Below are 16,297 nucleotides of genomic sequence, written 5' to 3' on the forward strand. Positions count from 1 at the left end.
CTCCAGGACACCAGAGAAGCTCAGTGGGGCAGGTCTTTACAATGGCAGAGACATCTGTCCCTTCTTTAACTCTCTAACCACTAATCCAGAGATAATTCACACCCTCTGAGCCCAGCTAGAGCAAGATGCTCGTGCTATCGCTGTCTGTAGGGAAGGACTCTGTAAAAACTCTTCTTTCAGAGTTCAGGCAGCTCCCGCAAGAAGCACTGCAAATACCAACGGTCTCCTTTGCAAAGCAGCTGTACGGGCAAGGCTGAAGTACTCACGTCTGAGCCACTCAGATCTTGTTCCTGCTGCTGCCCATCACCTTTGACAGATGTCATGCCAGGACTTTATGTCTAAGGCTCTTGCTTAAGCCCTGAAGGAGCAGGTATAAGGCGGGTCTGCTCAGACTGAAGACAAAGCTGTAAGCAGTAGTCCTATCAGCTGATCAGATTATTGCACAGAAGAGACTTACTTGGAAACTTAACTCATTAGCAGCTCCCTGCCTGGGGTTTAAAAAGAACACAGTTTAACAGTCCTCTTTTTTTCAACTCCTAATTGAGGCTGTCACTGCAATTCTCAGAAGCTTTCCGTCAGAAAGCCGCTTTCAACAAGCAGCAGTTTTCCCAACTTGCGGTCTACAGAAAGGAAGCCAAAGTCATGCACCATTTTGCAGACATATTCTCAGTCGTGTCTCACATTACAGCTAGCACATAGGCAGTGCTATGTGGGAAGTGTGAGGGTCAGCTAAAAGCAGTTGAGCTCTCTCACCGCCTCCAATACACCAGCATTACGGCTGCACTGAAGTTCAGGGAGTCAAATTTGTAGGAGATGAAGTTAGCTAAACACTATCAGTTGCTTTCTCCAGATGGTTTACTTTTTGCTGTTTCTTTGGAAAGTTTTAAGCTGTTCAAAAATATATCTCTTTGCATTTTAAAGATCACACTCTCTCCTTCCTGTGGAAGGAACAAATTCAGTAATTTTGGTGCTCAACCAGTATTTTGCCCTCAAGACCCACAGAATGAAGGCTCAGGGTTTCAAAAAAGCAATGGCACACAGAGACTCACCTGATTCTCGGACTGGGCCCTTGCAATCCTAAATCTCCAAGCAGAATAAAAACCAAAGTATCCCACGGTTGCTGCTGTGACAATGACAAGCAACATCGAGATGAAAAAGATGGAGTATTGATTCATCCAAGGACCATGCTTTTTCCCCACTTCAATAACCATGGTCACTCTCAAGCCACTCTCAATCCGGTGTAAGATCTCCATGCCTTTCAGGTTGTCAATCATAATTGCAACAATGCTTTCAGCACCTGCAAAGGAGAAGAGGAATCCATGCTCAGTTCCCAGATGTTGTATCAAAGTCATTGTCTTTGATGTTCAAGTACTGAAGAACAGACTGGAAAGTTTCTAACTGGCATCTGCAGGCTCAACATGAGCTGATGGAATAAGTGCCACCTCCATCTGCTTGTTCAGCTGAAAGGGACGTCCGATTACTTATGAGCTGCATAAGTGAACCACATTTATAATTCATTCCTCTCCACAGCACTCCTTACTACCATAGAGGACACACATTGTCATTATTTTAGACTCAACAGTTTGGTGACTTACATTTTAACTTTGTGCCTTTGAACTACATGAAGTCAGAAATAAACCATATACAGAGCGAGGTCGCTAGGGACTGCGGTACCTCCAGGAGCTCAGGGATGCCAGGTACACAGCTGGTGGCTTAGGGACCCTTTCTATAACGGATCCAGCTCCCTCCCTGCTCTGCTGCTACTTTTTAACACCTCTTTTCTAAGTTTGGCAGTGCTGCGGAGTACTTCCTTAGACACTGAGCAAAGCCACAGATCAGCCTTTGCTTCTGTATCTTCAGAAACAATTGAGAAATGTTTGAGTGAAATTTGGCTGTGAACCATAAATGTTGTTGTGTGTTTCCAATGCAAATTCAGTGGGAAGCAAATACTGAGGTGTGCTCTGCTTTTAAACAGTTGGTGACAGATGGCAAACTCCATCCAGATTTTAACAACAGATTTCACTTATTCAGTTGAACATCATTACAAGCCATGAGCAGAGCCAAGGGTTTCACGGTAGGAAGACATTTCAAGTAACTCTGGTCACCAAGTACAGACCAGAACAAAGCTGCTTGCATTTCGGTGACAAGCAAGTGCTTGAGGACACTTCATGCTATTTGCAGGAACTTCAGGCACTCCCAATATAACAGAGAAGTTCTTAGGAGGAAAAAAAAAGGGAGAAAGGGAGATGAGCAAATTGTCACTAGCCTCCTTCTAAACTAAATACAAGAAAAGCGGATTTGAAGACTGGCCAGTCAGCAGTCTCACTGCATTACACCATCAGCTGCACAACATTTATAATAGATATTACACAGTGGAAGAATAAATGCTGCTACAGAAGAGCTATTTTTAGCTAAACTCCCAGCCAAACACTTTTTAATGGGGAGACCAATTTCCCCCACCTCCATTAAGAGAAACCTTATCCAACTTTCAGCTATCAGACGCATTTGAGAAAGCGCTTACTCATTTTCTAGCTTGTTCACATAATGCCTTTGATCCAAGATGGCTAAGCATGATGTCTAGCGACTCTCCTCAGTGTGACTAACCCATCATTTATTCAGAAAGCTCCTTGTAATGAGAAGTACATCACAGAGAAGAGGAAAAAAAATTACTGCTGTCCTTTACAATGAATTAAAGCTTATATGTCCATTATAAAATGAGCTTGAGACAGGTGTTAGGAGCAAGTAAAGAATTAAGCATGGGTCAAGTCAGACGCTGAGACTTCCTTTCATAAGCACAGAAGAAAGTGTGGAAGAACAGGCTGTGACAACAAGAAAATAAAAAGCCTGCCAAAAAAAACTTGTTCTGCCTTATTCCCCTCCGCTTCTGCATGTCTCACTAGTCAAATATAGCTTGTGGTTATGCGCAATACAAGATGTAGTGTGGGGATTCCTGATAATGAAATGTCACCATCAGCCTGCAAAACCACTTCAGCTACTAAGCTGTTGGCTGCAAACAAGTTCTACCCTTAAAGAAAAAAAAACCCTTCAATTTAATTTTCAGGCTAATCAGTCCACCCAGACGTCATCAGATGACAGTTTTAAGTCTTTTGCTGGCACTTTTTCCCCCCAGAGGTTTCTCTCACAGTTCCAGCTCTGCTTTAGGGAAACACGTGTGAGCAGCCAGCTGGTAGCATTGACCCTGGAGCAACATGGGCAGAGGCAAGAGAGTGGTCATTTCCATGCACTACCCCCCACCCTCGGAGCGAACCCCCACCAACATACATCAGCACTCACCTTCAATATTTTGCCATGCAAACTCTTAGGACCAACAGTTAGAGACCAGGCAATTAGAGGTGAGCTAACCTGACACCACATGAAGTTAAACAAATGCCTTGTGCCAACAACAGCGGAGAGGAAGCCAGAACCTGCACCTGATTTCTGGCCATTGGTGGCACAGGAGTTTAGTCACCTCAGAAGTTCCTCTTGGACAGGGACTAAACAAGACTCCAGCACCACCACACAGGGCCTGTCATGGGGGCATCACCCTCACCTGGCAGAAAGCAAGGCCTCCTTCGCCTGCCAAGAGGAGATTCAATGATGCCCTACTAGCCTGAAGCTACAATAGATGCCCAGAATCCCTGTTCAGGACTACAGCTGTGCTTCTAGAATAAAACCAGCTCAGATCACCCCCACCCAATGCTGCCTGAGCTGCTAGATGGGTCCCATCACGACACGTACTGAAACGCGTTACTGTGCCTTGGAAACCACCGACCTAGACAGAGGCTCCTGACAGTGCCTGGGCACGTTAATGGAAACGAGCTATCTGAGGGACACCTGCAGAGGTGTCTGAGCATAGCAGCTGCCCTGAACCGTCAGCTTTTCACCCCACAGACTCCAGCAAAGCAAGACGAAAGTCAATTAGTTGTGCGTGGCAAAAACCTCATAGAAACCCCAAGTTCCTCATCCAGGTGTCGGCTTTTGCGATTCAGGTAAAGCTTTCTGCAACAGTTTTCAAGGGGCATTAGAAGGTGAGATTGAGCTGCTGCCTGTTTAGCTAATAATGGGCTCACTGCTAAACAGAAGACAGACCTGTTTAGTTAAACATTCCCTCTCCTTTCCCATCTCCTGAGAAATTGGAGAGGGAAAGTTATTCAAGTCTTTAGATAAATACACTCTGCCTCCATAGCTGCAGAGTTTTGCAGAAGGTACCTCCCAAATGATAAGGCAGCACGACGGTCAAAATCCGCAGGACGCTGTTCCGCAGACACAGGTTTGCACAGATGGAGCACAAGCACTTAAGGGTTTGTTGAGGCAAGGGCAGAGCTGGGACACAAGCCCATCTGGCACACAAGGGGAGTGCATGACTGGGATCGAAGTTTTACCTTCCTGTATCAGGTTTACTTCGATGCAGAGTGGAGTAGCATCTATTTATACCAACATAAATACCTACATTGAACTCTGCCCTGCAAAGGCCTCCCTTGTTCTGCCACTACGTTTCTGCTTCCTGCAAACATGAAGTGACAGGTTTGGCGATTCGGCAGAGAAATGCCATGTGCAAGAGGTGCACAGAACTGGCAGCACTAACTTTTGCATAGTGAACACCTGCTTTTTCACATTTGTTAAGGGGATTATTGTAATCCAGTGCTACTCCTGTGTGTGCTACAGGTAATTCTAATTTGAACCAAGCAACTTGTAGGTCCTGGAAAACAGCCACCCCACAATACTTAGCAGACTGCGATGTAACCTAATCAATGCCTTCATAGGGGTTATTTTTAGCTAAAAATCGCAATCTGTTCATGCATTAAAGCACACCGAGGCAAGGATTAGATCTTGGGGCCAACAAAATCCCCAGCTTTAAAACAAGGTACAGCAAAGCACTGCCTACCTGATTCAGATTAAGTACACACAACAGACAGGATAACCAGAACTGTAGCTCTGAGCTACTACATACGACTAAGCCCCAGATGAGCAGGCCCCTGTGTGCCACTGCTAAGCGTGGTGGGACCCCATGGCTTACCTGAAGGCAACACTTGCGTTGCAGATGCATGCCAGAGCACAGCATCGACACCTCCATGGTCTCCATAATTGCACGGCCATCACCATAAACCCTCTCCCCACAGACGCCGCTCAGAAGAGCTGTCATGGTGGGTTCAGGGTGAACAAAGCTGCAAGCCAATTCCCACAGGAGGCTGGGTTTTCAGACTCACCTAATTTTTTTTTCCTTCCTCCCTCATGCAAGTGAAGGAATGAGCAGCCCTAGCAGCTTACTGGAACGACCTCCTTCCCGGACATATTGCATGTATAATTACAACTTCTAGAAACACTACAAGCAGGTTTCTCTGGGTGTTACAGTGAAATTCCTTCCCCCTGTTTTTTTTTTAGTGAAAAGGGAATTGGTTTTCCACAGATATTGATTACACTCCAGTAACGAGCATTCCTTTCTCACTTCTCTGTTGGGAATCTGTTGACGTTGTCCACCCCTTCAGGCAGTTACAGTACAGCTTCCAGGTGGTCCACAGTTCACAAAGCATTGAGGAGATTCAAAGATTAAGGCATGCACCAGGTTTTGCAGCGATTAGAGGCTACATGACTGAAGGCTTTCTGCCCAGCCCACAAAACTCACTACTGTTGAAGCCTTTCTATGACACAGAAAGAGAAAATAAAACTTTAGAAGGGAGCTACACTAGGTGCACCAGGTGGAATAGAGCAGAGTAAGACTTCAAAGCCGGGAGACCACAGCATGCTGACTTACAGGAAAGCTCTGCCCACAAGCGACTCTGCGATGGTGACACTGAACTTGCTCGTGGTCTTGACTTGAAGCCTGTGCTAATGGGGAGCATGGGAAGGCCCCGCCAGCCCTCCAAGAGCACAGCTGCTAGCTCTGTGTGTGAACGTAACAGGCACAGTTCCTCACCTGGGATGAGTTGAATGCTACCTTAACCATAATTAAAATTTATCCCTAGTGTCCTGTGTCTCCAGCCTTGCAGCCGAGCCACTCGCTGCATGAGAACATCCAAACAATGGCAGGGCACTGCCTAAGCATCACCCGCTGCCGCTTGCACAGCAGCCATCCCTTCCGAGACACCCTGGGAAAGCAAACCTTCCCCTGAGGGGAGCAGGGGGTTGCTACACCAGCATGCTTTCCCAGGGAAAATCCTGCCTCCCCGATGCTCCGGCGCAGGCTCCCACAAGTTGAAACAACTCCAAGCACGGCAGCCAGCTCAAAGGGAAGAAACGCTCTTTTTGTGCGTGCTGATCCTCCTCAAAGCTGCAAACAGTCTGAAGTCAAACGTTGCTGTTGCACTTTGAAATTTTTGCCTTCTTTCTTCCAGATGTCCAGAGAAAAAAGACAACTTTGCCCCTGTGTTAATCTTGATGTCACTTTTGCACTGTGCATTTAATAAAGCTGGAGCACAACCTGGAAAGGGGAGGAAATTTAAATCTCTGCTGTGTTAGCAAAACCCCCTCAAGTTATGAAGGCCATATTTAAGTTACCCAGCTAATTAACCACCAGAAAACAAGTTTAGAACTAAAGAAATATTTTTCAGCATTTGAATTTAAGAAATCTTTATTATAATACCACATTTCTTATTCACCACTTGAGTTTCATAACCAAGAAAACCAAACTGGCTCAGACTGCTAACCACAACGCCAGCTTTACAACTGTATGCTATTTTCTGGCACAACCCATTTTAAGGTCTACTACACTGGTACCTAACAGAAAACATCATGTGCCTTCAAAAGTTAAGAAAAAAAAAAATCAGTTATGGAACTTGCCACCCTGCTCTAAATGGTGGCACCATCTCTGCACACCTTCCCCTCCTCTACCACTGACTCCGACACCCCACCTAACACCACTGAGAACATCAATGCGATCTAAGAGAAATCTTTATTTCACATTTTCTCTGTGCAGTACTCCGAGGTGACACTGACAAACGCCATGTACGTTTTTGACTCTTGTGAGGCCCTGGAAAAGCTTTTTGTACTAAATAATTAACTTCCAGCTGTTTGACAGCTTCGCATGTCATGGAAGCCAACTCCAGAACTCCAGCTCCAAGTCAGCTCCTCTAGCCTCACCCAAAACGCGTTTCTCAGCTCTTTCAGGCATTGGAACTCTTTCACATTGTGTAAACTTGCTTTAAACCAACCAAATTCAGCTTCAGTTAAGTCACGAAAGACTCCATTTCAGTTTAAAGGCCTCAGTGTAACCTGGGGCAAGTTCTACAGATCTTTATTGTCCTCAGACAGCGAAAGCCAAACCCTTCTAATGTCTCTATCACCATTTGCCATGAACAGGCTGTAAAACAGCGCAATAGGACCCTCTCCCCTTTGGGAACGTGTGTACCTAGCTACAATGTAGTTTGGTGAGAACATTTGAGGAAGGCAGTAAGTTTTTTTGTAGGCGTCTTTAAGGAAGAAGATACAAACCATGGTATGTAGGCAGGTGATTTCAGAACAAGGAAAAGGCTGGCATGCCACATGTGAGCGCCAACATTTCAGATTTGCCAGATTTTCTTTCCCTCCCCCCCTTTTTCTGAAAGTCTGAAGTTCTGCACCATCTTTAGGCAGAGTGAACTCAAGTGCCCGGAGCTTTGCCGGTATTATCGCGCCTTGTGCAACCACCGTGTCTCCCAGGCCAGAGCCACAGCTTCCCCTCGCCAGGAGTCCGGGGCTTGCCGACCCCAGCCCTCGGGTACCCCTGTAAACAGCCCTTGGTCCAGGGGCATCGGCAACCCTTCTCCGCCAGACTCTAGCCTCACAGCCTGCCAACACCGAGCTTTCCTTCGGATTCAACCAGGTTTTTAAGATCGAGGAGAAAGTTTCACAGAAGTCACTGGAGGGGGAAGGAAAGGAACCAGTACAGTAACTCTCTCTGAAAGCTAAACGTTATCTTTCCCTGTGTAGAAGGGATTTTCTGTCAGGAAGCTTGGGTCTTTTTTGACAAGCAGAAGTTGTTTAACATTGCAGTGGCAGAGTGAGTCCAGATAAACCAAGAATTTTATCTTTTTTAAAAAAAGGATCACCTTTTTTTGTTTCACCAAGGAATTAAACAGCAATTCAGGAGATAACCGATGAACTGTGTTCTCTGAATGCTTTAAAAGGACCGAGAAATGCAGGATGCAATTATTAACAGACTGAAGGCTGCAGGCATTCTGCTACAGCTGAGTAAGTTCTGCCAGAGAACTATTACAGGATGAAGGATTTTATTTCTAAGGAGCTTGCATGATCTTGCAGAGAAGTCCTCAGACAACGCAGTCACACAAGAACTGTTCACAGTACCACGGCAACAACCCATCACACCCCCTTTCCGCAGCTACACAGAGCCCCAGCTGACCACCACGTAAGCCACGGGCTCAGGAGAAGCAGAATGGAAGAAGTTACTCTTGCTTTTCATTGCTTCACATACAAAAAGAAGAGCAAAAAGCAGACTGCGGAGTTTGAATTCTCAAGGAAAGGATAGGCCCTCCCCAAGCACAGCAGAATCACTATCTGAAGACTCTCTAGGGAGACGAAATACAAACCCTGGCCTTGGTCAGACAGTAGCTGGATCTTTGCCTTTATCTACACGATACGGTGCTGGCAGCACGGAAGCCCAGCGCTAGCTGTGCCTCCAGCCTCAGTCAAAGGAGCCGGCAGTATTCCCCTGGCAGCCCTCCAACCCCCAACATCAGCAACAAAGCATTAGGAGACCAAGCCACCTCCTGTACTTTAATGTGAAGACACTGCCAGTTGACTCTGCGACAGCTTCCGACCAAAGTAGCACACGTGGCTCTGCAGGCATGCAAGAGGAAAATTTAATATATCATCTTTCAGGTTTTAAAAGAAAAAAAAAAAAGATCCAACAGGCTGGTACAGGTTTAAGTTATCTGTTACAGTACAAGGGAAAATAAACCAACAGTGTACACAGCCCGAGCCGATATTACAGCCGTGATGTAATTCAGCGCGGATGAAAGGCCGACGCGGCGCACAAAAGCCATTGTGTTTCGGCATCACACCATGCTACGGACACGAGGGCTACACCCCGCCTCAGAAGTGCTAGGGAACCAGACGCCCACGCGCTAGCTCCGCTCTCATCAGCGGTACAACGTTGACCAAAAAATTAATGATTGCTCTCATCCACATACACAAGGTCAAGTCTTGCCCGGAATGCAGATCTGAGTGAGCAGCACCTATCCCAGCACCCATCCTCCAACACAGACGCTGTCAGAGCAAGCATCGTCATCCTCATGCCTTCGCTGCCCTGCCATAAGCTCTCCCCTTTGGAAGAGGGGAGCTGGATGAACTCTCCAGGAGCAGTTTAAGCCTTGGGTAAGCTGACAGGTAGGTAGGCTTGTCCCTCCCTCTTCTCCTGCTCTGCATGCTCTCCACCCCAAACATTACCTGGCACCAAGATATAAGAATTACTCCCTTCCAGGCTACTTTGCAATTATTTAAAGCAACAGCCCCTTATGACTCCAGCTTTTTGATTGAACTCTCTCTCTTCTTGCTCACAGTATCACCCAAGCTCAATGAAATCTACTTTCAGCTTGCTTTACTTGGCAGCTGGCACCATGCCTGATGGCTTCCTCCTCAGCTTAGAAGTCTCTCAAACTAGAGGTAAACATTCAACAGCAAGACACTTGAAAAAGTTGCAAAAATTGGCAGGAGTACTCAGGAGTAGGAAGTAATAGCTTAAAAATAAAATTAAAAACACACAAAACAGAACAGGTAGGGGGGTGAATCATTACAGAGAAATTTAAAGATGAGAGGGAGCCTTAGAAGCTCCTCAGCATGATGAGGACAGAAGAGAGGGAAGAGAAACCTCCTGCTAACTGGTGGGTTTGTTGCGCAAAGGAACACCTATTTTGGAGAATTCATGCCCACAGCAGTCTCTGCCTGGAAACACACCACCGTGTGCTCCTTATCAAGGCTGCATTTACTAATGGGACAGCACTGCTTGGGAACTACCACCCATGTTTGCCGAGGGGGACTCTTTGGCGAGGTTGGCCTCCAGACCGGTCGGTCACCCAGCAGTTACTGTGGATAAGGAAGATGTCCACACTAAGCATCGTGGGGAAGCTTTTACCAAACAGGCTGGGTGTTTAAGGGATCACATCACGATCAAATGTAGTTTTATACGGCATGAGTTTCCATGGGTCCCCAGGGGATACTGGAGGTAGAAACCAACCTGCACTCCATTTAGTTTCAGTAGTGTTAGAAGTTCTTATTTGCCAAGTGAATCCAACAATTATCAGCCTTTTTTCCTTTTTTCCACCCCTTCTGAGCCTTTGAGACTTATGTAAATGCTGCCAGGCCCTAAATCTTAGAACATTTAGAATACGAAATCATCCTTTAAAACAGCAGCCAAGACAGTACACTTATGTAGGGCACCGAGATGAAGGAGATCTGCAGGGCAGCTCTCTTCACATGCTATTTACTCAGTGGCACTTGCAAGAGTAGAGCATCATCTTTCAACCTAGCAAACAGCATCTAAAACCCTGCTGAGAAATTGCAATCAACATTCCCTAATGAAAATTCTTTGGTGAATTTACTCAAAAGCTTTCAGCAGTTTCAATTTAGTAAATACATTGCTCACCCTCTTCATATGAGATGGAGCTCGCAGCTGACACCCTTTCCTCTCCACGTGCTGGTGGCAGCTAAGTGCTCACTGGAAACAAGTGACTTTGAGAGAGCTAACAATAAAATAATGTCAGTCAGCACAGTGTAAGCCAGAAGGCACCTGTCTGCAGAAAGACGACAGGTCACATCTGATACAGCCGGGAACAGTGCTGAGCCCAACCGCTCTCTGCTCACTGGCACATTCAAGGCTGGAGGCAAACAAGCACCGTCCTTGTTTTAGGGCCATATGTCCCCCACAATGAAGCCTCCACCACCACAGCTGTCACTTAGGATTTTAACTCATCCTTTCACATTTCAGCAGCCCAGTAAACCCAGAGAGGGCACTTCAGACCTGTTCCAGGCTCTTTAAGGGTTGGTGCCTACCCTGCAGTTTTCCATGGCACAGAGGTACCTAAATTAGACCAAAGAGAGCAAGGGCAGGGATCAGAAGCTGTCAGCAGCACCCATTAGTTTATCCTGCTTCTCAGTGCCTCCAATGCTTGCTCACAGACCCCAGCTGACAGTCACACCTCCACTGTACCCTGTGGGTGGGGATCAGGAGCAGCAGCCAGACCCCCTGTACCACAGCCACTTACCCGAATGCTGCTGCAGCTGTGACATTAATTTACTCTAAACCATCCAGCCAGGCAAACTGAAGTGAACACAGAACACTGCAGCACATACACATCACATAACTACTCTCCAAGAACTACAAACTCCAGGCACTATCGACTACAAACACCATCCAGGCCCAGTGGATCCATCCAAGCTCCTTCTCAGCAAGGAGCTGCTCGTCGGAAGGGCTAAATAATCTGCACACGGCCATGGCCAGGGAACATGGGAGAGCAAGGAAGTGTCACTAATCACACCCTGCACCCTCATTCCTCACCTCGGGTGTGCTCAGCGCAAGCCTTCGCCCACTGCAAAGGAGAGGGGGACTATTTGTTTATACAACACTTGCAAAGCATCAGCACAGCCCGCCTTGGGACTACTATTCTGCCTCAGTCCTTAACAGGACCAGTTTTACAGGTCACATCAGCCTTTTAATATCACGGCAGAGTTTTAGCTGCTTTCCAAAGATCGTCCCCCACATAAAGTTGGAGCAGAGCACAGCTACGCACTTTTGCCATACACGATTTCCTCTGAACACAGGGAGATCAGCCTTCTCCTCAGTGAAATTCCTGCAGAACAAGTCAAGCGGCAGCGCTACATATTTAGCCTTTCCTTCCCCTTTCACCCACTGATGCAAGTTTACACTTGAACCACAGCTTGTTAGCCTGAGACGTGCTGTTGCTGTCTGAGCCAGAATTATTTAGCTGTGTTCCCCCAGAACGAGCCCTCTGCAGATCAGGTGGTGTGCTGCTCAAGGCTAGAGTTACACAAGAGAGAGACCAAAGAAAACGATCACAATAGCCTTCTGACCCGCAAAGAATCCTTCTTCACCAGCCGCAGGGAAAGACTCAACGCCAAAGCACACTTTCCATGGTTACCACCATACCGTGACACCAAAGCCACCCAACAGCCTGGTTCTATCTTAAGCCAAGGTCCACCTTTAAAACAAACCAACTCTTGCGGTGCACTTTTTCCCCCCACATGCTGCTGGTTTTCGCCAATCAAATGTCTTTTTCAGAAGGTCAATACAGATTACGGAGAGGTGCAATTATAAGCACACAGAGCTGTACTTTGAAACCCTGCTCAGCCTGCCACAGAGCGGTACCATCTTCTTAAAACAAGCACAATTAAAACTCAAGTTTGCTAATTGATAAGGTTTTGTGCTTAGAAAAGTACAAAGTAAATATTACTTTGGACTCTATTAAATCCTTGACATTCTATGTGTTAGAAGGGATTAGGCAGGATTTGATCATATCTGATCTGGTTATTTATTGCATGCTGTTGTTTTCATTGCCAGGGTGGTTTGAGTTTTGGTGGGGTTTTTTTGGGGGGTTTTTTGGGGTTTTTTTGTTTGTTTTTTTTTTTTTTAAAGTTGGCACACCAAACAGTTTCCATGCAGAGAGTGATATAAGCAGTAAAGAATTCCTCAGACTAAACATGATGATTACAAGAAAAAGCAGTCTCTGGAAGGAGGATGGCCAGGACAAACGCTGCTGTCAACTACAGGCACATTTAAGTGTCTAAACAAGAAAGTTGTTTCAAAGCCCAGAAGCTTGCCAGCCCCAGAAGGCGGCACACAGTACTTTTAGATAAGCTTCTGTTAACAAACTTTGTGCTACCAAAATCCTGCAGAGAGAAGCATGCTGTGCCATACGTTTCACCAAAGGCCACCCACGGGGACCGTCCTTCTCTGCCGGGCAGACGACAGCTCCCGAGCCCCGCCGCGGCGCAGAGAGCCCTCGGCACCGCTGGGTGCCAGCAGAGGAGATGCTGCCCCTGGCACCTCGGGAGATGGGAAAGCCCCGAGGCTTTGCTCCCCCTCGCCCCAAAGCCACCCCCCGGCTACCACCCACTGCCTCAGCTTGGAGGAAGTGCTCGGGCTTGGCTGGTTTCACTTGCTGGCATATGATGGCCCAGTTAAAGCAGAAATAAAGCCCATTAGGAAACCCAGATTGTGAAGTCACCTTTAGCACAGCTACAGCCGTTACAGCAACAGCAGGGGTTGTAGTTACACAAAAACCGTTCTTTAATGAGCGGGGTCACCCTCACCACTGCCTCCAGAAGAGCAAGAGCACCCAGTGCCACCACTGGAGGCTAGAAGAGGAGACCCATCCCAAAGCGCAGTTCAGCAGCGAGCCCTTACCTCTTCAGCTCCAGCTCAGCCTGCAGCGCTACACCTCACCAGCACCATAGCAGGAATATCCTGCACTTTGCAAAACGCATGAGGCTGATGGCTCGTAGCTCGCTTCCTCTCAGCCAGGCTGTGTTGAAAGCCTGCAATGTTTGTCCAGTTTGCCTGGAGAGCGCTGGCTCCCAGTGGGGGCATAGGGCAGGGGTGGCCCCAGCACAGCATGCCACCACAGCCCCATGAGCAGGAGGAAGGGCATCGCTGTGGGAAGAGGCAAGAACAGGGACTTGCAGACAATTGTGACAATAGAAAAAGATAACTCAAGTCCAGCAAGGAAGAAAAGGGAGGGTGGAACTGGAGAGAAAGTGAGGGACTAAAGCAAGGGCAAGGAATGAAAGCAACAGCGGCAACCAGCTTAGCCCAGTAATTGTGCTAGGAGGCGACAAGGAGGAGTCACGCAGATGAAGTAAGTCGTTTGACAGAAGCTGTCTTCTCCAAGAAGTCCCTGTCCTGTTTGTCTACAGTTCAGCTGGGAACTCTCAACATGCCCTCAAGCCCATAACCCATCATGTAGGAAAACCGGGGCAGCTAGAGCCACTCTGACATATATCCCTCAGCAGAAAGCTTAAGGACACCACGGGAAAGGAGGGATGTTCTCTTGGAGCAGACCCTGCAGAGAGCAGATGGCTCATTCCACGAGACGGCTCCTAGCAAGATTAAGATGCTGTACGTCTCCCAGAGGCCGGGATGGAGGGGACAAGGGCACATACACACCTTCCCCTCAAGAATGGGTTCAGCAGTGACCTACCCAGGTCCGCAGCACCAAGGAGTTCCTCTGAGAGCTGCAGGGTGAGGCCAGCGCGCAGCAAACGCGGCTCCAAGCAGGGATGCCACTGTCAGTTCAAGCAGGAGGAACTCGCCCAGCGACAGCCTGATCTCAACAGCATTTGCCAGCAGATGATTTGATTACATAAAAAAGCTCTGCCTCAGAAAGGCCAGAGTCCATCCAGATTGTACGCTTTAAACTCTTCAAGCCTCCGCTACCACCAGTCATACAGCTCATTAAGATTGCACACAGTGAATCTCTGGAGGCAGCTACCGTTTCCTTGTCTCACCAGAACACCCACCTCCACCGCCAACAGAGAGAACTCCTCTCCACCCCTTCCAAGGGGGCTGCTGCAAGGATACAATTATTTTTCGAACCAGTCGAAGCTTTAAGGCTCACTATTCATTTCCACTGTTGTATGGAAAGCCACATGTTGCTTTGGGAAGCCACTCCAGAAGACGTGGCTTCCCAAAGCAGGGCCACCCAGCCAAATACCAGCGCACCCGCGAGCTGTGTGAGCATCACCCCACAAGCCGCCGAAGCCAGCCCACCCTGCCCACCGTGGGCACAGCGCCTGCCCCTGCCATTACCGAAGCAGTCCCACCCCGCTCAGCCCAGGGCTGTCTCTCGGGGAACACCAGCCTGAAGTACAGCTAAACCTCACTCCTCCTTGGAAAGCTGGGCAGTTCGGAGGGAAAAACCACCAAACCCCTACTGTCGGCATGTAGGAGGCTTTCTATAGCGAGGGGAGAGAGGCTCTGTCATCAGCCTCTGCAAAATGGACACAGCCTTTCAAAGGGCTTTGGCCGCTTGCGTTGGGAGCGGCGTTTGGCTGGTGAGGAGCTACCCACCGAAGAGCCAGCCAGCCTCGTCCTCCGCCCGCTTCGGTGCTCGCGAGCGCGCAGGACACGGGGAAGAACCTATAAGTGTGGAGACCCAGCCTGTTTCAGGCCCGAATCTACTTCACAGGCTTTAAACAGCCCAGCATCCATCAGCTACTACCCGGTCACGCAGGGAACCCGCACAGAGCCGGGGCCACTCTTCCACCCCCGCGGGCAGAGCCGCCGGCTCGCCCTCAGACCTCAGCGCAGCCATCGCCGCTCGCTAACCGGAGGAGAGCCAACACGGGCAGCGCTCCCAGCAGCGCCCGCTCCCCCGGGCACAGACCCGTCCGCGGCAGGGAAACCCCCCGTCCCTCCCCGAGCACCCCGGGTGCGACCGGCCCCGCGCCCCGCCGCAGCCCCCGGCCCGGGCTCACCGTGGTGGGACATGGGCAGCACCTCGTTGCCGGTGCCGCGATAGTTGTAGATGACGGCGGCGGCGGCTCCTCGCTCGGCCGCCAGCCGGATCTTGTCGGCGAAGGAGCAGCCGCCGCCGCGCTGGATGAGGGCGAGCCAGCCCGGGGGGGCCCCCCCGCCGCCCGCCGGGGCCCCGCTGAAGTTGGTGCGGGCGCTGCAGGCGTTGAAGGAGTCGCGGCCGTCGGGCAGCACCAGCAGCCCCGCGGCCGGCTGCAGCGGCGAGTCCTGCCCGTACAGGCCGCTCTCGCTCGCCTCCCAGCCGCTCCGGTTGCGGTCCCCGCCGCCCTCCCACGACACGTTCAGCCAGGCCGTCCAGACCGCGGCCGCGGCCCGGGGCCCCGGCGGGGCGGCACAGAGCAGCGCGCCCAGCGCCAGCAGCGCGGCCGCCGGCCCCATCCCGCCGTGGCCCGGCCCCGCCGCCGCCGCCTCAAATCGCCGCGGCCCCGCCGCCGCCACCGCCCCAGGGAGGAGCGGTGCCGCCCCCGCCGCCGCACCACGCCCCCGCTCGCGCTGTGAGCCTGCCTTTTGCCATCGGCCAAAGCCGCCTTTTGCCATCTGTGTGTCTGTAGAGTCATCGAACGGTTTGGGTTGGAAGGGACCTGAAAGCTCATCTGGTTCCAAGCCCCCTGCCATGAGCAGGGACATCTTCCACCAGACCAGGTTGCTCCGAGCTCCATCCGGCCTGGCCTTGAACACTGCCAGGAAGGGGGGATCCACAGCTGCTCTGGGCAACCTGTGCCACGGCCTCACCACCCTCATGGTGAAGAAAGCGTCACTTGGGTTTGCATAGTTAGTGATTATCTGACCGATGTAGCACGAGGACAGTTTGCGCTT

The 16,297-nt window shown here is 49.6% G+C and overlaps 1 protein-coding gene across 1 annotated transcript in view; it reads right to left on the bottom strand.

Annotated features, from left to right (window-relative positions):
* RNF128 (ring finger protein 128) overlaps positions 1-15,859 on the bottom strand; it is a 28,470-nt gene extending 12,611 nt beyond the window's left edge. The window contains exons 1-2 of the mRNA XM_075435533.1: positions 15,424-15,859; positions 1,050-1,297 (exon numbers count right to left, since the gene is read on the bottom strand). Coding sequence (XP_075291648.1) covers positions 1,050-1,297; positions 15,424-15,859 — 684 coding nt within the window. The remainder of the gene's footprint in view (positions 1-1,049; positions 1,298-15,423) is intronic.
* Between the last annotated feature and the right edge of the window lie 438 nt (positions 15,860-16,297).

The sequence above is a fragment of the Opisthocomus hoazin genome, chromosome 14, assembly GCF_030867145.1.
Source record: "Opisthocomus hoazin isolate bOpiHoa1 chromosome 14, bOpiHoa1.hap1, whole genome shotgun sequence".
Lineage (NCBI taxonomy): Eukaryota > Metazoa > Chordata > Aves > Opisthocomiformes > Opisthocomidae > Opisthocomus > Opisthocomus hoazin.